Source organism: Myotis yumanensis, unplaced genomic scaffold (assembly GCF_028538775.1).
Source record: "Myotis yumanensis isolate MYYU_CA2020_CCGP unplaced genomic scaffold, mMyoYum1.0.hap1 SCAF_4, whole genome shotgun sequence".
In the NCBI taxonomy this organism is placed as follows: domain Eukaryota; kingdom Metazoa; phylum Chordata; class Mammalia; order Chiroptera; family Vespertilionidae; genus Myotis; species Myotis yumanensis.
Genome location: NW_027223755.1, coordinates 66,289,769 through 66,316,071, shown reverse-complemented (window position 1 = coordinate 66,316,071; position 26,303 = coordinate 66,289,769). Strand labels below are relative to the sequence as shown.

At 34.4% G+C, this 26,303-nt stretch overlaps 1 protein-coding gene across 2 annotated transcripts in view; it reads right to left on the bottom strand.

The window, feature by feature from the left end:
- Positions 1-649: 649 nt before the first annotated feature.
- Positions 650-26,303, bottom strand: part of YTHDC2 (YTH N6-methyladenosine RNA binding protein C2) — a 64,244-nt gene continuing 38,590 nt past the window's right edge. The window contains exons 20-29 of one of the 2 annotated variants that reach the window (XM_070412473.1): positions 25,906-26,178; positions 22,371-22,497; positions 20,968-21,173; positions 20,422-20,617; positions 16,956-17,065; positions 15,307-15,599; positions 7,300-7,471; positions 4,693-4,896; positions 3,757-3,939; positions 650-2,541 (exon numbers count right to left, since the gene is read on the bottom strand). In XM_070412473.1, the coding sequence (XP_070268574.1) occupies positions 2,461-2,541; positions 3,757-3,939; positions 4,693-4,896; positions 7,300-7,471; positions 15,307-15,599; positions 16,956-17,065; positions 20,422-20,617; positions 20,968-21,173; positions 22,371-22,497; positions 25,906-26,178 (1,845 nt within the window). In that variant the 3' untranslated portion in view covers positions 650-2,460. The remainder of the gene's footprint in view (positions 2,542-3,756; positions 3,940-4,692; positions 4,897-7,299; positions 7,472-15,306; positions 15,600-16,955; positions 17,066-20,421; positions 20,618-20,967; positions 21,174-22,370; positions 22,498-25,905; positions 26,179-26,303) is intronic. The other variant, XM_070412474.1, reaches the window with a different exon arrangement.

The following is a 26,303-nucleotide window of genomic DNA, read 5'->3' as shown; positions in this document are numbered from 1 at the left end:
AATTGTGGAGACTCCTGGAGCACAGTGAAGATCTGTATCATGCGAGGCTCACTCAGACCGGGAAGCATGGTCACTTGTGAGTTACATGTTCAGTTGCAATGTTTTTGCCCTGCTATTGATTCAGGGGTGAAGCTCATTTAACTTACTCCTTAAGACTTTCTCTGTTTCTGGATATAATATTTTAAATCGTAAAGAATGAGTCTATGAGGAAGAATTCTTAAATAAACCTGTCTTTTCTTGAAGTTTATTCTTTCCTCATGGCCTATCTTTGCTGTAATTGCTGGAGTGACGCTGGGTTGTTCAGTGGGTACAATGGCAAGTTAGCATAATGAAGTGTCCTGGCTAAGAACAGAAGGTGGATGGCTGAATATTTTATTAATAATCAAAAGATTTTATATTAAAGCATGTCTTGAATTTTTTTTTTCTATGCCCCTATCATAATAAGGATATTTTTTCTCAAGGAGTTTGTACTAATATGAAACCATCACCTTCAATGTCATTATAATATTCTTCCAGGTGCTTGAAATTCATTAACATCTCAAGGGATATTGCTGATCACTGTTACCTTAGTCCTAATATGTAGTATCAGAAATAACAAGATATAAATAATTGAGTAGAATTTCATCTAATAAGTATATTTAAAGTTCATCTCTTCCAAAAACAGCATTTTAATTACATTCAAATTGTACTCATTTTATATAGATATCAACAAAGTCATCATTTCCACAGGGGGCTAGATATTAGAAAACAGATAAAAATGAAACAAGTTTTATTTTTCAAAAGTCCTTAACTTCCAAATTTAGAACACCAGGAACTGCTAAATATACACCTAAACAAAATGTAAACATTATCAGAGGAACACAAGTTGCTCTAATAGGAAAAAAACTGTAATACACATACAGTGAAACATAATTCACATAGATTCAATTTATAGGTATGTCTCAAAGTATAAAATAAATTTTAAAAACCAAATATCTACAAATACAGGCCAAAATCACAGATGACATTCTAAACTAATATATCAATATATAATGCTTTCCTAGAGGAAGTAGAAGGGTTCTCAAGATTTTATGTTGACCTATAAATTTTCAGTTCTTTGTTCTCAAATACAGAAGCAGATGACTCAGAGTTCTTCTTGTCTTTAAATTAATTTCCTGTCGGTGTTTTGTTATCTAGAAATGACCCAAATGTATCATGACAAGAGCTACCAAACCTGTTCTATTTAGAGCTCAGTGACCAAGACATTTCATTCTTTTTTACCTGTACCTCTATTTCCCTTCAAAAAGCTTCTTAGGAAACTTTATAGATAGATAGTGGTGGTAAAGAGTTCAAACCAAATAATTCTGAATTGGCAAAGAAGTAGATAGTTGGCACTAACACAGTTTTATAAAAAAAATCACCACCATCCACCCTAATTTATTAAACCATAAGTGCAAAAAAAGAAATAAGTCATATCCAAAACATAGCAGGATAAAAAGTACTGGAAAACGAATAGAAGGCATTTAGAACTGTGATGCTTGTGGGCTTCAGTTTGGAAGACATACAGCAAGCAAGTTATCACTACCTGTTAAACTACTTGTATAATTTGTTTAAATTTCTAACTTGTCTAAATCAAGTTGCCCTAGACAAAACAAAAAGGTCATAATTACTGTGCTCATGTAAGTTTTAATATGGGAGGAAGAATGGGGTAAGGCACCCATCAGGTTAAAAGAGGCAGAACCAGCAAGAAAACTAAGCACTGAATTCGACCTGAGGAATGTTGCCTTTCTTCAGACTTTCCTGCATTACATAATTGCAGAAAAAGAATACCCCTCCTTTTTTTCTTAATGTATCTTAGGCTAAAAATGACAGAATAAATAGTCCTTAATTAGCACACACTATTTTTTAAAAGAAACATTTTTTAATCTGGTTGTTTGCTTGTTGGCTTTTTAATCATAAATCTTAAGAGTTGACTCTTCTAAAATGGTGCACAGATGTACTGATATATTCAGGCCTTTCTTAAAAGTAAACAACTTAAATAGGGGGCATCTGTAATAGTGTTAACAATAAAAAGTAAACAAACTTACTTTGCATTAAAAACATAATCAATATGAACTATAATTCAGTATTTTAAACAAATGAAATACTCAACTTCAAATTAAGTATATTTAAAATAACTGCTGTTGTGTCAAATAATGAAACTACTATGTTTTATTCAATTAGAAACATACAATTAATAAACATTACATAATCATTCTATATTATCACTATTAAAATTATCATTATCTCTTTTATATGAAGATGGTGGTTCTAAAGCAATACTCTAAACCAGAAAAGCCCATCTAAGTTTTTGGAAGTCAGTGCATTCTGTAACTAAGTGCTCTTGAAAGGTTGAAAGATAAAGAGATAAGTAATGAAAGATATCCTTAATGACCACAAATACTGCCAGTACTCAAAGTCAAGAATGGTATAACCCGAGTGTCAATCAGTTGTCGTTTTTTCTCCTGATGGAAGGCGTTCCCATAACTGTAGCAACTGTTCCCCAATCTGAGGTTCTAGTTCCTAGATAAATCAAAAGTCAGAATAAACATTAAAATAACTGGATTGAGTTTTATAATCACCAATACCTACACTGATAAAAATGTAAGAAAATCACTGTAAATTTTATTTTTCTACCAGCACATACTAAAATTATATGGAATACATTGTTCTAATTCTTTGCTTTAGGATTTATGAAGCATTTAAGACTGTAGTTAACCTGCAAATATCGCAACTATTTGTGACAACTTGATGAGAGACTTCCATGGAGTCCTGCTAGAATTTTTTTTTTTTTTTTTGTATCTGGAAATAATGAATTTTGTTTCTAATGGATATTTAGCAAAAGCATTCAGCTTGAACTATAAAACATAGCATATTAGATACTTCCAGTATTTTTTTCCAAGAGACTAGCTTAGATGACTATATAATAATCTTATCTTAGGTATCAGACTTATTTCAAAATCACTATTTAGGATAAAAATAAAAATATTCTTATATAACTGAAAAGAATGTTATTTACAGTCCTCTTGTGGCAAGATGTGCTTTTAAAAAGAATCCACTATTCATGTGATAATCTGAAGTGAGTCACACTGGTTCAAATAAATTATTAGCTGTGTGACCTTAGGCAAAACTAATTTCTCTGAATCTATTTTACCCTACATAAAATTGGGCTTATAATTCATTGTGTGCATTAAATTACCTCATATTACAGTTAGCACAGTAATCCATATGTATGTTAATTCCCATCACCCTAACTAGTTTAAAATGTATGTCATGAAGACAAGGTAAAACATAATAGAAATAAAACAAGCCACAAAAATATAAAAAGGTTATTTTTTTACATTACACAATTAGTTAAAGTCTTAATGGAGTTTAGATACTGTTGTTATCCTTAGATTTTAGTAAAATTACACTTCAGAATTACACTCAGTTTTGATCATATCTTAGGTCTTAGGAGGATAACAGGAGTCTCCAAAAAGGAATTTAAGAAATATTTTATATATGCAATGACAGAAAGAAGTCAAATTTACAAAATGTTAAAAAAGCAATGAGCTCTATAAGAGATATTTTGCAAGGAGGTTTTTACTAGCTCCTTTACAAATCAGAACCACTATTTCCCATGTGCATGTGGAAAATAGGATATATATTCTTACAATGGTTCCTCAAACAAATCACTAAATAACAGCAAAACAAAATAAAAAGAAAAGTAGAAGAAAAATATTAAATGCCATTGTATACCTGCCCATCTCTGCTTATCTGGACTTTCTTGTTATCATTCCAAGGATTGAGCAAATGGTGTGCAAACTGAAAGGGAAGACTTTCTTTTCGTATCCACTCCACTTTAAATACTCCTCCTAGTCCAGCTGAGCCCCAATCCTGGCTCTTCTCCTTTCCTATCTCAGATGACATCCTAGAAAATCCCTGTGGATAAAATGAGGTGGAAGGATAAAAGTGAATTCAATTTATCTGAGAAAGCTATGAGGGTTTTTTAAGGGGAAAAATATAATATAAAAATAATACATAGCTAACAAAAAAGGGGGGGAACATCTGTAATACTTTCAACAATAAAGATAAATTAAAAAATAAGCTACTTATTAAGTGTTTTTATTAAAAAATATATAAGCAAATTTTATAGGAAAGACCAATTCCAGCCTTCTAACATAATTTCAGATATGAGATATTTTCTAAATAATATTTCAATAGTTCTAAACCCACATTTATTCCATAATAAATGGATACAATCTAACCTCTATGCTTTTACTTCCAAAAATTATAATATTATCAAATTCATTATTTTATAAATTCAGATATATGAGTTAAGACACACACTCAGTTTCTTGATTGTCAAAACTAACTTCCTTGACCTATTTAAATAAACATTTTACCAAAAATTCAAGATTCTCATTGCTTTTAATCTACCCCAGAAATAGTAAATCTATAGTTGTCTTCAGAAGCAGAAATTGTTTATCTGGAGAGGTTCTGGTAAGATAAAGCAAAAACAAAGGGATCCCTATTTATCATGCCCTTGAGGAGGTGCAATGTATTTCTCATTCTAAGACAAAATTGCATTCCGATGTAATACAAAGCCAGGGTTTTTTGTTGTTGTTGTTTGTTTTTTATCTCTATGGTCTAACCTGCAGCCAGAAGAACCCTTACTGCTTCAGGATGGCTCACCTGGAAATGTCCAGATCCTTGAACAGAAAAAAACAAGTAAACCATGCTGCTTTCCCAAAAGGCTCGATTTAGCTTCCGCTCATTACTAGGGGTTGTAGACCAAATACCCTTCTGTTGAGAAATTTCAAGGTTTCTCAAATTGCTACTCTTCATTATGAAGTATCGAATAGGCATGTTTGGTCTTGGTGAAGGAGATTTTGACCCCTATAAAAGAATGCATAAATTCTTGAAAGGTAATTTGACCTTTCGGAATCAATAGGCTCCATTAAATAACATCTTCATGAACATATAAACCAAAATATTTTACCAAATATTCAACAAATGCGAACAGCTCTGTCATTCATTCCTGAAAAACTACACAAGGCGCAATCAAAATGAGGTTAAAGAGCCCAAACCAAGTACTCAGTTTCAGAGCATTCAAAATTCCTTATCAAGAAAGGATCCTGGATTACCAACTTTGATTTATACTCTAAATGTACTTCCAGAAAATATTTTAATAAACTTCAAAGTCTGAAAACAAAACAAATATTGCTCCAGCTTATTGCCAGGATACAGTTTCCAGGTAACAGTGCAAGGAAACAAACAGAAACCAGGGGTCTTGCTGAAATGCAGAGACAGACCAGGCAACTAGTATTTGCATGGCAGTGAACTAGACCAAAGGAAGTTGCACAGAAAGTGAGCTCATGGGGAACTGCAGAGGATCCCCACGGTTTTTGGTTAAGTGCTGACCTGCACACAAGTAAGAAAAAATGACTTGAGGCCAGGAAAAGACCCAAAGGATGGAAGTACACCCGATAATTCTGAGTGCTCACACATATGGCTGAGAATACTTCCTGTTATCCCCAACCAAAATAGAAATAATTTGGACTAATAATGGGTCATTAGTCCACAGAAACATCACACCTTAGTATCAGAACTAAATTAGTACCAGATAAAAACTGATCTGGAACCACCCTAGCACTGCTTACTAGCAAATCCTGAAAAGATTAAATTGATTGCCACTAACTTAACTGTATACCAAAAGGATATCTAACACTATTTAAAGGAATACAACAAAAATCATGCAACCAAATATAAGGAATGCAAAGGAACAAAAGAATATGATCCATAACTGGAAAATAAATTAATCAACAGGAACAGACTCAGATGATGCAATTAGGAGATAAGAATATTAAGGCAGTTATGATAAATATGCTTACTATCTTCAAGAAGGTAATGGCAACATGAACATGATAAGAGGAGAAATGAAGGTACTTTTTAAAGACCCAAAGGATGCTCTGGAGATGAACTTATAGTATCTGAAGTGAAAAATACACTAGAAAGAATGCATAGTAGATTAGACACTACAAATAAAAATACAAGTGACCTAACTTAAAGATACAGCAATAGAAACCTCTCAAATGAAGCAGAGAGAAAATAACTAAAATATAATTATCAGAGCATCAGTGACCTGTGGGAAAATATCAAGTAGCCTTAGATTTGTATATCCAGGATCCCAGAAAGGAGAAGTGAGAGGTGAAATATAAAATATAAGTGAAGAGCCCTGGCCAGTGTTGCTCAGCGGTTAGAGCATCAGCCCACGCACTGAAGGATCACAGGTTCGATTTCTGGTCAAGGGCATGTACCTGGGTTGCAGGTTCAATCCCCACATGAGTTAGGGCACGTGTGGGAGGCAACCAATCGATGTGTCTTTCTCACATCATTGTTTCTTGCTCTCCCTCTCTCTCTCCCTCTCTCCTATTCTCTCAAAAAAAGCAATGGAAAAAATATTCTCAGGTAAGGATTAACAACAAAAAAAGTGAAAAAGTAATGATCTTACATTTCCCAAAATTGATGAAAACTATAAATACACAGAATGAAGAAGAAACAGAAGGAAAACCAGACCAAATCATATCAAAATCAAACTGCTAAAAACAAGTGGTAAAAAGAAAATCTTAATAAAAACAGCTAGAGAGCCCAGGTGAGTGACTCAGCTGAGTGTCATGTCACCCTGTATACCAAAAATGTTATGGGTTCACCAGAACACAACATACAGTACAACAAATAACCCTCGTCAAATACTTACTCAGGTACTAACAACACAAGAAGGTAGAACTAAATATATTCTAACATTAAAAATCATTCATTTTACAAATTTTTTAAAAGATACATAGTTCTCAGTTCCCCATCAAAATTTCCTATCTTCCTAGTTCCATCCTGTTTAGTTTTATACTATATCCATTGATTGATAAAATCAATTAACAAAAAAAATTCTTTTCAATTCTGAAATTATAAACCAAAGTTAAGATAATCTTCTTATTTGTTTTAACAACAAAAAAAAGAAGTTCTAAAGAAATAGAAAGGAAATAATGAACTACTTAAGCTACATGCCATCAGTGAATAATCTGTTAGTTTTAAAACACACCAACATGGTAATAACTAGAAAAAATTGGCAAGCAAAAGAAACAAAAAATTTACTCAAGGTGTCTCAAGTTTGCCAGCTTCAATATATATCTAGAACAGAGCCCACAATTAGTAACTGAAAATAATTGATTTATGATTTTAAATACGTAATATTAAATGTGCTACAAATGTGTTCCTTGCTACATCAACTTTTAGATGCACTACCTTTCCTGAGGATGGAGGAGAAGGGCTAGCACAAGGACTTGGGTAATCTTCTGTAGATTTTGCAGAAGCTTGATCTGGTCGGTCATCAGTGCTTCGTTTAGGATGTAAAATTCCTCTATCTTTGTACTTCTGAGGTGGATGTAGTGCTGGAGATGGAGATTTCATCAATACTCTTGAGTGAGAAGGAAGAAGCAAAGACGACCCATTATATGTAAGTTATATGTAAGTTCATAATACAAAGCAAATGCCATTTAAAATCAAAGTTTCAAAGACATTATAGTTGATAGGACTTTTTTTAAAAGGGAATTTCATTCTTCTATTACATTTGGAAGTTAAGAAACAGTTGAACTATTATGGTACAGTTTACAAAAACAAATATGCAAAAATATATTTTTAAGACAATCTACAAAAGTCTTTAACTTAATATTAAAAATTACCCAAGTATTATTCCCCTTACCAAATCCCTATCCTCCTTTATGATGGTATAGGAGAGAACTTAACAATTATATTTTATATTGACATTTAATGTCTTTAACATTATAAAATTATTAAACTACATCTAAGCCAATGGCCTTTACAAGAATATCACCCATTCCACTTCCCTTCCACCTCCACAGCATATCTTAGAGCCAAGTAAAATAGATATAAAAAGGATACTAAAAATTGTAGTAAGGTAAAGTGGAAATAATGCTGGACTAGAGTCAGGATAGAAGATTTCTAGGACAGTACTAAATTTACAACTAACTAGGTATATGATCCTGGGCAAGTCTCTTAATTTATGAGCTTAAAAAGTATATATTTGTGGAACCACCAGACATTTAAAAATAAACTGAGTACTTCCTAAAATCATGCAATATCCACCTATAGAATATTCTCGCCCAAACACTGGGTCTAATCAAGCACTGAGAGCTAACTACCAGTTTACATGAACTACTTAGGATATAGCAATAAATAACGCCACGAGAAATGAAGAGACAAATCCAGAATGTGGTACACTAAGTACTCAGTGTCATCAACAAGTTCTGTGACTTTAAGCAAAATGATGTATAATGAACCAATTTTACCATAAGCTAATCGACATAAACAAGAGTTAAGTTATTATGTCATCTCATCAACATTATAATGAAACACTTTGAATGAAATGATGTTATTCAAGGACCTGCTGTACATCTCACAGTACCACTGACCTAGTTTCTTCAAAAAGGCCAACTAAGGAACTGCTCTGATCACAAGGGACTCAAGCAACACAACACCCTGGTACAATGCATAAGTCCTCCCTGGATGCTAATTCAAATAAATCTTAGAGAACTGGGGAAATTATCATTTTATTGAAATTGATAATTAGATTTTGATTATGTAGAAAAAAATGCCTGTTGTATTAAGAGATGCATAGTTAAATGTGGAAGGGTAAAATGACAGGATGTATGGTATTTATTTTGAAATATGTAAACAAAAAAAGAAAGCAAAAGGAAAAAATATTTGGCTACAAACAAGTAGGTGAAATCTTGGTTATTATTGAATCAGGGCTGTGGAGTTCATTATAGTATTTCATTCACTTTGCTGTGTTTCACAATATTTATAATGAATAAATTTAAAGCAGAAAAGGGTAGTTTCAATAATTCACAAGCTTCCATAGAGTCTTACAAGTCCTGCCTACAAGACAAGTTGAAATAGCTTATGCCCACAATTTTTTCCATTTCTATAAATACCTTAGATGAAGGATTGTTCCTTTCACAAATGAAATAAAATAGCTAAAACTTAAAGACATTAATAAAAATGTGATGTATGCATATATGAATCATTAACAACTTGATTAGAAGTATAAAAATTCACTTTTCAAAGATTTTTTTCCTCTCACAACCGAAGTTCAATGACTTCTTTAGTTACAACTTCTAACATTCCATCATTCTTACCCTGGTACCTAACTGACCTGAAAATTAGCTGAGAGGACTTAATGAAGGCAAAACCTTATTAAAGTAAAAATGATATTTTCAATAGAATTAAATACCTATTTTTGTGGTTTTCAAGTTGATCTTTTACTCTGAGCCTTATTTTAGCTTTTTTCTCATGTTTATTTGGTTTCCCTAAAACATTTCATTCAAGTAGAAACAAAGTATTCCCGTAAACCAGCGGTTCTCAACCTGTGGGTCGCGACCCCTTTGGGGGTCAAACGACCCTTTCACAGGGGTCGCCTAAGACCATCGGAAAACACATATATAATTACATATTGTTTTTGTGATTAATCACTAAGCTTTAATTATGTTCAATTTGTAACAATGAAATTGGGGGTCACCACAACATGAGGAACTGTATTAAAGGGTCGCGGCATTAGGAAGGTTGAGAACCACTGCAGCGTAAACCATTCCACCTAAATTTTCATTTAGGAGGAACAAAGAGTTCTGATATAGAACTCACTTATAGCTCATTTTTTCTTACGTAAATCTTTTGCCATTAAATTACTATTTGAAAATAATAAGAAAAAAACATTAGTTTGGTTTTGGGATGGGACATGGGCAATTTCTTAATAGTTTCTTAAACTATTCTTAAATATTTTCAATTCAAAATATGATTTTAGGTAAAAACTTTATAGGATGGAGGATATTATAAGGCTGAGGTGCAGAATGTACAAAGCTTCAAATGTAGAGTTGAAGAGTTAATTGAAAATATAAGCAGCCCAGGCCAGTATGCAGTTGGTTGGATCATTGTCCCATACATTGAAAGGTGTGGATGTACCTGGAGCACATACCTAGATTTCAGGTTCAATCCCTGGTTGGGTGCATACTGAAGGCAACCAATCAATGTTCTCTCTCACAATGATAATTCCTCCCTTCCCTTCCCTTCCCTTCCCTTCCCTTCCCTTCTTCCCTTCCCTTCTACCCTTCCCTTCTTCCCTTCCCTTCCCTTCCTTTCTTTCTTTCTTTTCTTTCTTCTTTCTTTCCTTCTTTCTCTCTCTCTCTCTCTTTCTTTCTTTCTCTCCCCCCCACCTGTCCTCTCTCTCTAAAAAGAAATCAATAAGCAAATCCTCAGCTGAGGATTTCTTTTTTAAAGAAAGAAAATGTAAGCAAATAGAATATGTGACTATTTTTATATTTATCAAAGGATATTTATTATATTAAAAATAAATGAAATTCACTGACAAAAAGTGTTTTTATTGAAAACATTTATCTAATCTACATCTTGCTGTCCTAGAGTGAAAACTCCCACTATAAATAATTTTTCTCTAAGAAGTAATCCCACAAAGATGATAACTTCTCTCTTCAAAAATAAATCTTCCTAAGAGTCCTCATTCTATTCTTCACCAAGATACATCAATTCTAGGCATTATCCATTAATTCTACAAAAAGTCCTATTGTTCAATAGGTAAGAGAATGAAAAATGTCAGGCTACAACTTGTAAGAAAAGGAATTGCTTGATTCTGGTATCACAAGGTGGGGGTGGGGGGGGGATGAACTTATAAGACAATCAGTTTCTAAGTATAACTAATTACACTTTATAATTCTGATTTTCTTCTGTATTTCCAAATTTTATCAAATGAATATGTATTACTTTTAAAAGGAAAAAGGAAGTTTTTATCCAAAAAATGTCTGTGCAACTCTGTTAGTATGTGAATATAGGTACACACATAATACATATGCGTTTATACATACATACATACACACACACACACACACAGAGTTCTCTATGAATCTAACGTTTTTTATAATTCAAGAAGAGCTTTCTTACTATTGACAATCATATAATAAATAAAGATGTCACATCCAATTGCTAAATGCCAGAAAGGTGTAGGAATAATAAGACCACATTAAAATATCTATGGAGATGTATGTGCACATTCTAAATATTCACTGTTCAAGTAAGCTTTTAGAATAATAGAATAATCTTTTCAAAAAAGTGGGGGATGTCTAAGTAGAATATATGGTTTTTACTATTCTTTTGTTTAGGAGGGTCTACATCAGAAAGGCTCAGCTGCGCACAATGTGTGGTTTTCTTGGCAACTGACTAAATTATTCCTAAAACTGGATATCTGAAGAACTTGGAAACCAATAAATATTATTCCTCTTTCACTGAAGTCTGAACTAATAAAGCCTTTATGCTTCTGTGAAATATGCAAAATTTGATCAAAAGAAGGTAATGAAATTCCCATCTGACCCTTGAACATCACATATCTTTTGTTTCCATTGTTTCTATTTTCAATTTTTTACCAGTGAAATCATATTCTTACTACAGAGACTTTCCACCAATATTGCCAAAACTAGCATCACAGGCAAAATGTAGTCTTTGTTATCAACAAGGTAAGAAAATTTTTTTCTAACAATAAAAAGAAACATATTTGATTCTATTAAATGTGTTTACAAGAAACAGTTCTGAATCGTGCCCAATGATTCATTATAACCACTATCATATCCTATATAATAAAAACCTAATATGCTAAGTGTCTAACCATTCGACTGTTCGACCAGTCACTATGATGTGCACCGACCACCAGGGGGAAGACGCTCCGACCAGTAGGTTAGCTTGCTGCTGGGGTCCAGTCAATCGGGACTGGACAAGACAGGCCGGACATGCCCTGCTGCCCTCCCGTGGTCCTTCCCTGGCCCCAATTATACACCTGTGGGGTCCCTCAGCCTGGCCTGCACACTCTCGCAATCCAGGACCCCTCGGGGGATGTCAGAGAGCCAGTTTCGGCCCAGGCCCCGCAGGCCAGGCCAAGGGACCCCAGCGGTGCACAAATCCGTGCACTGGGCCTCTAGTTATATCATAATATATTTTTGGATAAATAATTCAAGAAGAGCTTTCTTACTATTGACAATCATATAATAAAAATGTCACATCCAATTGCTAAATGCCAGAAAGAATAAAAGAATTTGATTTGCCAAAACCGGTTTGGCTCAGTGGATAGAGTGTCGGCCTGCGGACTGAAAGGTTGCAGGTTCGATTCCGGTCAAGGGCATGTACCTGGGTTGCGGGCACATCCCCCGTGGGAGATGTGCAGGAGGCAGCTGGTCGATGTTTCTCTCCCATCGATGTTTCTAACTATCTATCTCTCTCCCTTCCTCTCTGTAAAAAAATCAATAAAATATGTTTAAAAAAAAAAAAGAATTTGATTAAATTGAAACAAATTTTGTCACAATAAATTTATTTACTTATTATATGCCTCTCAATAAAATGTAAATTCTCTGAAGGAAGAGGTCTATTTTGTTTTGTACATTGCTCTATCCCTCATACCAAGAACAACAGGCATTCAATGTATCACTGAATGAATAGATGATTTTTCTGTAGGAATACTAGTCAGCAATATTGATATCTAGGTAATACTTGTGGGTTGTTCTTTTAAATGGCTATAGCCATCACTTCTTGCTGTAGGGTACCTAGGAAAGATGCCACTTGACATACATTAACTAAAATGTATAATAAAAAATGTTGCTATCTTCTCAACAGACCCTAAATTTGTGAATTCTTAAAAATAAACATTTTGATTTTTTCCTGAAAAAAAAATTTCTTATTAAATAACTCACGTATCAGAGCCTAAAATCCTTCATATTATCTTAAAACTCATAAGAATTACTAGTGGCCTGGTGCACGGATTCATGCACATTGAAAAAATAATTAGAATATTTTAATATTTAATATTGGATTTTGTATTCCACATAGTCCATGTACCATATTTGATTTTACAATCTGAAAAAGTTGAGGACACTGGTCTTCATTAGGAATTTGTGCCTTAACTATATGGTCAATGTCATGTTCCATTCATAATTTGGATTCACTATCTAATATCAATAATATGTGAGCGTGAGGCAGTCCGTGTTTCTGAAATTCGGTGACATGAATTTTAGCTGTAGCATTGCCAAATAAATCAAATTTACATATATCATTTAAAAGAGCATTCAGTTTAATATTAAAAACACTGGCTACCAAGTCAGGTCTGTTTTCAACTTTTTGCCAGCACTGTAAATTATTTGTAATACCTACCCATTTGGGGTTGCATGTCATGGTTATGAATAAATCAGGCTTGCCATACTTTGTTACAATTGCAATAGCATCCTGATATCGCTGCTGCATATTTCTGGGAGTACCCCCAAAAGACAATGGAAGTATTATCATTTTACCAATCAGCACATTGTGATTTTCAGATCTAGATGTGAGATGATCCATCAAACCACTATATTTTTCAACTCTCAACTTAAATTGGTTTGCTTTAATGAAATTTATCCGATTTGCTTCCATTTTTCAATATGAATCGACAATATACTGTTGAGCTAATTTTCCTGCATTTAAAATAGGATTGAACGTGTCCCGCACAGAGAGATGAAATCCATAATACTGCATTTGTGTGCCTCATGTCTTTACATTTTGTCTGGTATTACTGTTGATTACACTGTCGTCTCTGAGTCTTAATGCAATATCTGTTCCCCAGCCTTTTTCACCACGTGGAAAAAGAATAGGATACGTCATTGCATCTAATGTAGAAAACAGGATACTGAGTTGTTTCATTTTAGTGGCATTCGGATTATTGGGATCTGGTTTACAATGAATGGACAGGTCCCTTTCAAAAGGAGGTTCTCCATCTTCGTTTCTAAATATGACGGCAACCTCAGTTACACAGGGAGAATTATATCTACCCAGATCACTATTACGATTATATTTAATTGCCATTGTTACTTCCGTGGGAGCAATATCTTTTGCTGCTGCTTCAGATTGGGCTTCCTTTTCTACCTCATGTAGCATCTTGTATGATTTTGTTAATTTGTTTATTTCATGCATGAGGTTGTTGATATTGATCATGAGTCTTTCTGAGCAACTGTGGTTTTCTGGCATTGCTAATCTTTTACTTGTCGCTTCAGCCGTGTCTAAAACGTAGAGTTGAGCAAACTTCTGCGAAACACCATCTGAAGGATGTAAAGTTCCAGTACGGTGATAAACTTGACCGTGTATTCTAAAACAGTCTGGCCCATATCCTGATGATGAAGTGATATTTGCACCCATTGAAGAAAAGCAAAAGAACTATTTATGGAACGAATATTTTCCATAAAATTTTTACTGTCAGAATCTTCGTTTATCATTAATTTTTTAAAATATGCCAGGTATTCTGGAAAACTTATATCATTTGGACAAACTTTACCTTTGCTGCAACATTGAGTAAATTTTCCATCAGATGGTTTTCCATTGGAGAAATTTAGTGATAGGCAAAACTGACATGTAACAGTCATTTCACCACAACTATGTTCGATAATTGCATCCTCATTTACTTAATTTTTGCTGTGAAGGCAGTTCCTACCAGTATTGGTAGTACTTATCAATGACAGTTTTTCAGACATATTTTGTTGATGATGACGCTTTCTTTCGGCCACAGAAGTACATTGTGCCAATAGTTGGTCTTCAGACATATTCTAGTGATGACACCAGCTTCTTTTGGCTACAGAGCTACAATTGAGGCTGGCCGGCCAGGGAGGGAGCACAGGAGATTGGCCTGCCTAGAAGGGACCGCAGGAGGGCTTTAGGGCATGTCCGGCCCTGTCTCGCCCTGGCAGCCCCAGCTCGCAACCCCAGCCTTGCAGCCCCAGCTTGCGCCCCTAGCCCCCAGCCTCACAGCCCCGCAGCCCCGCCTGGCACCCCACCTTGGCCTGGCGCTGCCTGCTCACCTGCTCCACCATCCCACTGCGGTCTCGCTCTCATTGGGGACTATCAGGGCTGGCAGTGCCTCCACTGCCGCCTGCTACTGGCGTTGTGTTGCCAACACCTGCCAAGTACCGCACCATCCCCTGGTGGTCAGAGCATGTCATAGCAAGCGATTGAACTCCTGGTCGAACTCCCAAGGGGACAATTTGCATATTAGGCTTTTACATAGAGGTTTTAAAAGGAAAAATCTCTTCCCATTTTACTGTGACCTTTCTGTGTTCCTTACATGATAACAATGTAATTTCTAAATATTATAAAAGCACATAATTCCATAATAAATAACTCCTTTTCCTGGAGAAAATGTCTCGTTTCAAGCCATTAATTTACCTTTCTGCAGTAGTAGACTCATCAGGAAATTCAGTATCTGCTGAACTTTTCCTACTATTATTTGACCTCCAAGATGATGCCAAAGGAAGTTCTTCTGAAGACATAGGCCTTGGCCTTTGGCCAATCCCAGATGGTTGTTGTAAACCTGCAGACTGTTCTTCAGTGCTTAAAGCAGCTATAATTGCTCTAATGGTTGCTTCATCAACTTGAGACCACGGTTTAGATGGAGCTCTCATTCGGCGTAAAAATAAGCTGTGCCACTTCTGTCTGAGCTGCAGCAATAAACTGGCGGCCTATAATAAAATAGTTTCTTCAGTTCAAATATGCTTGCAAGCACCTATTTGTTTATTAATTAAGGGTCTTTGAATGTTTCCAAAGAACAAGATTTACATTTCATATAATTTACTACTACTTTCATTCTTTTTATTGCAAGAATGAAATAAAATTTCTTCTTTACCATATTTGAGGTACAAAATAAAAATAAAACAGTTTATTGAGAGAGACAATATGTGGTAGAGTGTGATTAATATCTCAAAAGCAGAGTAAACAAACAAAAGCAGAGAAAAAAACAAAAGCAGAGTAAACAAACAAAAATACATTTAGTTCCATTCATTTTATTTTAGTGACTGTGGAACATCCAAATAATGATGTCCAGAAGGCAGCTGGATTCATATGTCCAGAGAAAGGCCTAAACTAGATATAGACGTGGTAGTCATCAATGCATAAATGGTTAGAGGTAGTCTCTAGGAACTGTGCAGAGACAGTGAAAAAAGCAAAGCACAAAGTATTGGAGAACATCTGACATTTAAGGCACAAAAACATACAGAAGAGTCCATGAAAGAACCTAAGAAGAAATGGCCTCTCTAGAAAGAAGAATAATCAAGAAAGATTAATGTCACAGTATCTGGTGACAAAGAAGTTGGGACAGGGGTGAGGAGGAAAAATGGGAAAGATAAAATTACAAAAAGGTTATGGACAATATTGCCAAAAATGAGAAAAGGTCAAATTTTCAAGGACAGCAGGCTGGTTTTGACAACATGGAGGACAATATTGTCCTCAGCAAGAACAATTTCAGTGAAGTGACAGGCTATTGGATATTCAAGTGAGACTACATACAGTAGGTTCAAATGATGGAAGAATCCTAAAAAGGTAAATTTAGCCCTTGTTGACTATTCACAGCTTAGCTGCCAAAACAAAACAAAACAAAACAAAACAAAAAGCTATAAAATGACCTTTAAAAGTGGAGATGAAATTAAGGGTAGGCTTTGTCAAGAAATATTTTTAATTTGAAAAGAAACATTCCTCTTTCCCAATTCAGAGATATGTGAAAAGAGAAAACAGAAAGGAATTCATATCTTTCTCTTAGAAATAGTTAAAATAAAGGGATTTCATGTGTACCCAATACTCAATATTTCCTTATATACACAGAAATACTCAAAATATTACCATGCAGAAATACTGATCTGCACCTACGTTTTTCAAATCCACTGTTGGATTAAACCCCAATGCAGCAGAGAATACCTGAGGGCCCAAAACTGAAAAAGAAGTTGTATTCTCTAATGCTAAGAACCCAATATTAAAGATATAATTTTCATTATATTGTTTATCAGATCATACTAACTGGATCACACTACTAAAGAGCAACTTACCTCAGGCTCTAGTTTGAAATTGAGCCACTCATCAAGTTTCAAAGCTGCCAGATTAGCAGTAGTTCTATCTTCCATTTCACTATCACTACTATCATTAGGAATACCATCCGCTGTCCAAACAAATATTGAAAGAAAAATTTTCACTTTAACCATTTTATATTATAGCAAAAAGAATAAGCAAATATAGATTGACATACCACATTTACACAAATCCTCCTGATATACTAACAATTTGTGTGGGGAGTTCTCTAAACCCCATAGGTCACAAATTAAATCTCAATATTTAAAAGGAGGGGGGGGGGGGGGGGGGAAGGAATTGTAAAGACTACAATCTCTAATCACAAGGCAAAAAAACAAAAAAGAAAAGAAATTTAAAAATCAAAAAAAATATTTAAATAATAAGTAGATGAAGAAGAAAACTAAGAACATAAGGGAATAAAAACATTAAAAATAGTAAGGAAAAGAATGATATATTAGGGAAGACAAAACGTTATTAAAAGTTAAAACTATAATCCAGTTCCTTAAAACCTAATAAGCAATCTTCTGATAAATTTAATAAAGGGAGAAAAAAGCACAAATCTAACCACAAAATCAAAACTGAGCATAAAATTGTAAAAATGGCTCAAAATGTGTTAAGCTTAAAAGAATTATAGAATCTTGAAACCTTCAAAGAAAATTCATTTCTATAAAACAAATTGAAAGAATAAGTAATTACTAAAACTGAAAGAATAAGAAATAGAAAAACTCAGACTATTTAAGGATGAAATTCAAGATGTCCTTAAAGAACAACAACAAAGAAATCCAGAACACCAAGTCTCTCAAATTTTCAAGAAATCAAATAATAGCCAGTCCCTTTAATGAGAGAATCTAAACCTAACCTTAAAACTGATAAAACCAAAAACCTAAAGATACTTAAATGTGCAAATGCACGCACTACACAAACTCTATGTAGGTCAGCCTCACTAATGAACATAAATATTACAATTTTAATAAGTGCTAGCAAAATATTTAGCATTGCAATAAATTACTCTTAGTCCAAGAAAGTTGAATTCTTGGAACAATATGATGGTAGTTCCATAAAAAAAATATACACCACATCAATAAATGAAACAAATTCTGATTACATGAACAAATGCTCAAAAGTTATTTAACAAATTCAACACATTTTTAAAACATTAAAAACAGAACAATTCTGCCTTAATTTAATGAATAAAATAATTTATTAAAACAAGAATTAACATCATAATCAATGGTACAACTTTAGAATTTAAACCTTTAAAATTAAAAAAGACAAAGTAGACCATTTAATGGTTTTCCAGTATCATGAAAAAGAGATGAAAAAATAAATTTTGGTAACAAATTAAAATATTACCACCTGAAGGTAATATAACTTAAGAAATAGTGAATCCAAAGGATTAATAAGAGCTTAGTAAAGTAATAGAGTACATAAAATATACTCTTTGAGGTAGAGTTCTTATTAAGCAAGAACAACAGGCAAAGATAAAGAAAACCTATTCACCATAATAATTCAAAAACAGAAACAAAACATCTTAAGAATCATCTTAAGAAATATATCCAACCTTTACAAAGTTACCAAAAAATTGCTAAATTTAATAGAAGATATAGCTAAATAGAAGAATATATTAAATTTGCTGGAAGCAAACACTAAATTAAAATCACAAAAGAACTGTTTGGTGCCAAAAGGCTTATAAGAAGGTGACTACTCAATATTCATAAAAAAAATAGGCAAGATTATCAAATAACTTAATAGAAAAGCAGCAAAGAGTTACGGGTAGATCCTCCACCAGATATTAGAGCTTATTAAAATACAAAACTACTGAATAACGTTATAATATAAAGGCAGAAATTTAAAGGAAAAGAAGACAGAGAGTTTTACCATGCCAAACGTAATATGAAATCAATGTAAGCCTTCTAAAAGACAATACATAAGGATTATTTTGGTGCAGATGAGGGGAAAGCACTTGGAAAAACATAAAATCTACATTTTAAATCAGAGTCAATGCAACATGGTTGAAAAAGTTATCTTAAAAATCAAATTATAGCAAAAGAAGAAAAAAAAATGGAGTACTTATCAGGTCCATGGAAGAATGAAACTTTTTCAGCTCTGCAGTGAGCAGTATAGAAAAAGATTATTCAATTTGAATCTATAGCGGTCAAAACACAGAACTAGAATGGCCAGAGTGGCTCAGTTGGTTGGGCATGGTCCTATGCACTGAAAAGTTGCCGGTTAGATTCCAAGTCAGGGGACATACCTGGGTTTCAGGCTCAATCCTGATTAGGACACTTAGGGAAAGCAACCAATCAAAGTTTTTCTCCCTCTTCCTTCCTCTCTCTCTAAGCATGTCTTCTGGTGAGGATTTAAAAAACAAAACAATACAAAAACACCACAGAACTCAAAATATATAAAACTAACAAAAATGGATATTATATATGATAGAAAGAAGGCTAACAGCTTTAAATCATGAAACTGTAGGTCAAATTAAGAAAAACATCAGTTCTCAAACCTTATCCCACGCCACTCTCTCTTTGATCACTTGTGTTTCCAATCACATACCTTTAGGTCAATTCCTAGATCATTTCTTAGTGCAGAATCTTGGCCCTTGCCAACTTATTTATTATCTTCACATGGCTAGCTTCTTCTCATACTTTAGGTCTCAGCTTAAATCACTTCTCCTCAGAGAAACTTGTCTAGGGTTTCTTTCTAAAGTAGGTCATCCCTAAGGCAGTCTGCTTTATTTCTTTCATAGTACTATATAAAACACTTTTTTGCTATTTGTCTACCATCCACAACCATGTAAACTCCTAAGGACAGAAATAACTTGTCTATTTTGTTTTCTGTTACATCCTCAATACCTACCACAATACCTGACATATAGCAGTTATTCAAATAGTAAATATTTGCTGAGTCACCAAATAGGAAAAAATTAGAAACAATCAAGATGTCTAATTGTAAAGAAACATTTTAAATACAATATACCACCTTAATATGATAGAATATTTTTCAGCCATTAATATAAAGTATTTCATGTTTTTTATATTCTATACAATCAAAACAGCAGAATATAAAATAATAGTATGGGTAAAATAATTTAAAATATGTATATATCTACAGAAAAATATGTAATATTAAATACGTTTACATAAGGGTAATAAGATTATGGGTAACTATTATTTCCTTTAAACAAATACCTTTTATTTTTGTTAATCATTTAAATTCAGTGGAAGAGAAAAACAAATTTCCTATCACCAAGATTAATAAAAAATGTACAAATCAAATTAATTAATTTCAAGAACAGTGGTATGCTTTAGTATTTTCTAATTAGTCTTATATCAAAAGGGAGCTAACACTATGTAAGTTTTTATAATTTCAAAATTTGTTTGGTTTAGCAAAAAGGAAAAAAATTTCATTTCAAATAGATTTTTATGTCCTTCATAACACATTTACCTCGAAAGGATGAAGATTCCTGAAGAGCATTACTTGCCAACCTAGCTGGTCCACAGAATACCAATACAGTGACGGGTGTCACTGCTGAACAACATCTAATGTTAGCTATTCTATGGGCTCTGGTCATTTCATCATAAATAAGCCAATCTGTGGGCAGTGCCTGAATTGCTGCAGCTTGACCATTGGCTGGAGGAATCTATTAGGAAAATAAATTTAAAAATTGTTAACTATGTTTATCACCTACTTTACTGGTAATAATTTTAAACTGTAAAACGTCCCTTAATAAAATGGGTGATGCATACCCAAACAAAAATTAAAGCAAGTCATTGCTCATGTAGTTTGTACAAAAGTTCTCATTACTTAACACATTAACTCTTTCAGCTCTAAGAGTCAATCAAAATTTTGTCCCAATACTGAATTATACACACATATATATAATTAATTTCTTAAAGCAGGTCAGTATGTAGAACATTTTTCATTGATTTTTCAACCATCTAAATTAGATGAGTTTCACCTCAAGGCCTAAGAGCATTAAAAATGTTTTACCTTTTTATATTGAGGCTGACTGAGAACTGAAGTGGGATGAAACCGTACTTTTTTCTCCTTTGACCCTGTCAATACTAAATTCTCTCTGTCCACATGGACTAAATTAGGATACATGCCTGCCACCAATGCAGCTTTAACGACAGCCCAATTCTCGGAATTTGTGTTAACATCTCGAATGTCACCACCACCTCGTGCTCTAACAAAACCTAGAAAGAGGAAAAAACCACACCTACTTTTCCTATTGTTCACAACATACTTTTAAATTTGTGTGTTTTTTATAAAAAAAAAATTGTAGAACCTATGTAAGTTTAATGATATTCAAATTCCACAATAATTAATAAAATTTAATTTAAAATATAGAATCAATGTTCTAAGAAAGTTTACATTTGCTCAGGCTAAAAAAAGAAGAAGATTCATTGGGGGCTTAGAAACTTTTTAAAAGTTACACATTCTTGCCTGGCCAGCAGAGCTCAGTGGTTGAGCGATGACCTATGAACCAAGAGGTCGCAGTTCGATTCCCAGTCAGGGCACATGCCTGGGTGGCGGGCTCAATCCCCAGTGTGGGGTGAGCAGGAGGCAGCTGATCAATGATTCTCTCTCATCACTGATGTTTCTTTCTCTCTCTCTCTCTCTCTCTCTCTCTCTCTCTCTCTCTCTCCTTCCTCTCTGAAGTCAATAAAAATATTTTTTTAAATTACACATTCTTGCAGTCAAGTTATTCATAAGCTGCTATCTGAAACACACTAAAACATAGCTGAAAACCTAAACCATTCTAATAATAATTCCAAAAGTACTTCATATTGTCCCATATTTGAAACAACTCTAAACCTTGTGGTTTATTCCTTATATTACTTTGGCACTTCAGCTCATCTGTAAATCCAGACTCTGGTAGTTATCTTCTATTTTTTCAATGTATTATGCTACTCAAAAAGGAATTAGCAATTCTAAAATAAAATAGCTACATAAAAAAAAAATCAAAATGCCTTCAAGTGATTACTTATTGTTTTATGTTCCAAAAATATGAAGGCCAGCATTTGTATCAAGCTAGTTAATTTTTTATAATTTATATTTCATAGAGCTAAATAACTGTTTATTAATAGTGATAAAATATAACTGTAATATCTAAACTGATCTTTACCAACAAATACATTTTAAAGTGTTCACTGCCAACAGTATCAAAAGGTATTCACACATTTCTCAATGACAATTCTGCAGTGTCAATTTTTTCAACAAACAAAAGCTGAGGTCACATGGAAGTCTACAAAACAGGTAATGAATATCACAAAAATGTGATAATGTCATAACAATAATATAAGATGGCATCAGTTAATACTAGAAATACTACGAGGTATTGGCAGGGTTCTCTCAGTGGTTTAAATAGGTTCTTTGTGTGAAAACATTACCTGATGCTCTAAGTTGACCGAGCAATTGAGTTCTCATGCCTATGATTATTTCCATGGTAGCTTGTGAAAGAAAATTCTTTTCACAAAAGGCTCGCTCCCACCCATCACTTCGTGCTTTCTGCCATGCCTATAAAAATATAATTATATAACATAATACATGTACCAGACACTTCTTAGGCAACAAAGTAACTGAAAACCACTACATTAACCACTCAAGATCAATTCTTCTTCTAATTATTTTATAAAATCTAAGACTTTATTAAAAAAAAAAAAAAAAAAAAGAATGTAGATGCAGAGAACAGACTGATACTTGCCAGCAAGTGAGCAAAATGGGTAAAGGTGGTCAAAGACACAAACTGTCAGTTATAAACGAAGTTTAAACGCTGGGGATATAATGTACAGCATGGGGACTATAGTTGATAACACTATATTGCATATTTGGAAGTAGCTAAGAGAGTAGAACTTTTTTAAAATAAACTTTTTTTAAATGAGATATACTTGACACGTAACATATTAGTTTCAGGTGTACAATATAGTGATTCAATATTTGTATATATTGTGAAATAATCTTCAGAATAAATCTAATTAACAGACTAGAGAGTAGATCTTAAAAGTTCTCATCACAAGAGAAAAAATTATAACTGTTTGAAGATGGATGTTAACTAGATTGACTATGATCATTCTGTAATATATAGAAATATCTTATCATTATGCTGTACACCTGAAACTTATATGCCAATTATACCTCAATTTTTTAAAAAATAAATAATTTAACACTGGACTGGTGTGGCTTGGTTGGTTGATCATCATCCCATGCACCAAGAAGTGGCTGGTTCAATTCCTGGTCAGGAAACATGCCCAAGTTACAGGCTCGATCCCCAGTAGGAGGCGTGCAGGAGGCAGCTGATTGATGTTTCTATCTCTCTCCCTTCCTCTCTCTGAAATCAATAAAAATATATTTTAAAAAAATAATAATAATTTAAAATTTAAATATAAAAAATAAAATCTAAGACTTTGTGATTTATCATTAGTTAATTTATACTCAAATGTTAAGAAAGTCTTTTCAATTTATAAAAATCTCAATGAGAGAACTAAGTATCAGGAAACCTAAATGAGCAGTTATGTAAAAATATTTACCTTTCAAATACAGGTGCTAATTGTCCTTCACAAAAGTATAGAGCAGTGATTCTCAACCTTCCTAATGCTGCGACCCTTTAATACAGTTCCTCATGTTGTGGTGACCCCCAATTTCATTGTTACAAATTGAACATAATTAAAGCATAGTGATTAATCACAAAAACAATATGTAATTATATATGTGTTTTCCGATGGTCTTAGGCGACCCCTGTGAAAGGGTCATTCAACCCCCAAAGGGGTCTCGACCCACAGGTTGAGAACCACTGGTATAGAGCCTTTAAAACTAAGCCATCATAGTACATTTATATCTAAGAATCCTCCATTCCTCCAAAAATAGCCTCTGTATCAACCTCCTAAACAGTCTGAGAATGGAAAGTGGGATTTCTAGAAACTATCTATGTGCAATATAAAATAGCTCCTCTTTTAAAATGAGATCTTTTGCTTTGAAATATAACCGATAGATCAAAGCAGTAATTTATCTATCCCCTCTTCTTTCCAAGGAGCTGGGGGAAAAGCAAAGAATAGACAGGAATTCTCCAAATCTTCCTCTAATTATTGTCACTCAACTGATCTGTGATAATACAAGATATCACAGACTCAATTAAGAGCAATGCATTATCCATCCTATATAATAAAAGCCCAGCGACCAAAATGGCGGAATGACCAGACCGATCAGAGACCAGAATGGCCGTGGCCCCTCACCCTGACCAGCCCCATGCCCCAGCAGGGACCCCCACCCCAATGCGGGGCCCCCATCAGGGCAGGTAAGCCGGCCCCCACCTGTGCACCAGGCCTCTATCATATATAATAAAAGAGTAATATGCAAATTGACCCTAAGGGTGGAACAATCAGAACGACTGCTCAACCAGTCACTATGAGGTGCACTGACCACCTCTCGGTCCCTTTCCCTGGCCGGAAGGCTCTGATTGCCCAATGGTGAACGGGGAACCGGGGGTGGGTGGCAGAGGACACGTGTGGCTCCAGGCCAAGGCCCCCGCCCCACCGGTCAGCCTATACACAGAGGGTGACCCACAGTGGGGGTGGGGCCAACAAGCAGGTGGGAATGGCCAACCTCTCAGTCTCTTCCCCTGGCTGTCAGGCTCCGATCACCGATGGCAAACAGGAAACCGGGGGTGGGTGGCAGTAGAGGGCGGGGCCGGCTGCTGGCAGACGGGGAAGATGGCCCTGATCACAGGCCAGGCCTAGGGACCGTACCCACGCACAATTTCATGCACCAGGCCTCTAGTTGTTTAATAATGCTCACACAAAAGAAGCTTGTAATTATTTTTGTAAATTGTATGTATTATAAGGAAATTCTTGAAAAAAAGTATTTTCTGCTTAAACAAAAGAAATGCTTTTTTAATGTATAGGCATAGACTACATTCAAAGAATTTAAGGATAAATAACATGTCTACCTTTTGAAGAAATAATGAAATTATCCCCTGCATCTGAATTTCTAAATTATATATAATTTCCCTTCTTCAAAGCCTCACTTTCCTTATCTTTCCTTTCCCATTTAGCCCTTTCCTCATTTTTCACTACTATTATCTTAACTAGAGGCCTGGTGCACAAAATTCATGCACTGGGGGGGGGGGGGGGGTGGAGTCGGCGGGGGGGGGGGGGGGTCCTTCAGCCCGTCCTGTGCCCTCTTGCAGTCCGGGAGCCCTAGGGGGATGTCCAACTGCGGCAGAGGTGGGAGAGGCTCCGGCCACCGCCGCTGCGCTAGCCAGCCGTGAGCCCAGCTTCTGGCTGAGCAGCGCTTCCCTGTGGGAGTGCACTGACCACCAGGGGGCAGCTCCTGCATTGAGCGTCTGCCCGTTAGTGGCTAGTGCATGTCATAGCGACTGGTAATTCTGCCATTCAATCGATTTGCATATTAGCCTTTTATTATATAGGATAGGATTTTAAGTGATTTTTTTATTTTGCTTTATAAAATTAAGTTCTTAGCATAGTGTCTTGAACATACAAAAAAAAAGGTGTACTCTAAAAAAATAGACATTAAACTCAAGGTAAATTTCTTCTAAGCTTTGTTCTATATATTTCGAGTAACATAGAGTGTTATTAACTAAAATTTTAGAGCATTCCTTGCCCAAGATATAATTGAAAGATAAGAAACTTGAGTATTAAAAATAAATACAAGTATAAATAAAAATAAGTATGTACACACCTACAATACACATATTCCTACAAAGATAAAATGAAAGAAAAAAATTAGAGAAAAACTGTGATAATGTTAACATTAACAGTAGGAAGATTTTTTTCTGGGAAATTAATAAAATGTGATGTTATAATGAAACAAAATTAATAGAATCATATCTAGTTTTTAAATTTCTTACACTTGCTCCAGAAATGTGTTTAACCAGCAACATTTTCAGAAATAAAATAACAATGATAGTACCTGGAATGCTCTGAGAAGTGCCATATGATCACTGAAAGTTCCAGCAGTGAAACGTTTCCTACAAAGCATAGCTGCGCGTTTTTGAGAGGCCTGAGTTGGCAAGACAAAAGGATCTCGATAGGCTAGTGTGCAGGCAATTGTAAGAATAGGGTCCAGACACTTTAAAACAACAGCACACAGGACCATTTTACCAAGATGTGGTTCTACTGGCAAGTCAGCCAAATGATATCCAAGTTCAGTGAGATCTTCCCATGCATCCATTGCATCTATTGTCTAAACAAAAGAATAGAAGACAGAATTTAACATAACCAAAAACTATGTTTAAGCAAATGACATATCTAAAAGTCTATAAAAAAGAAATGAGAATGTAAACTTTGTTTTGCTATCACATCACACAC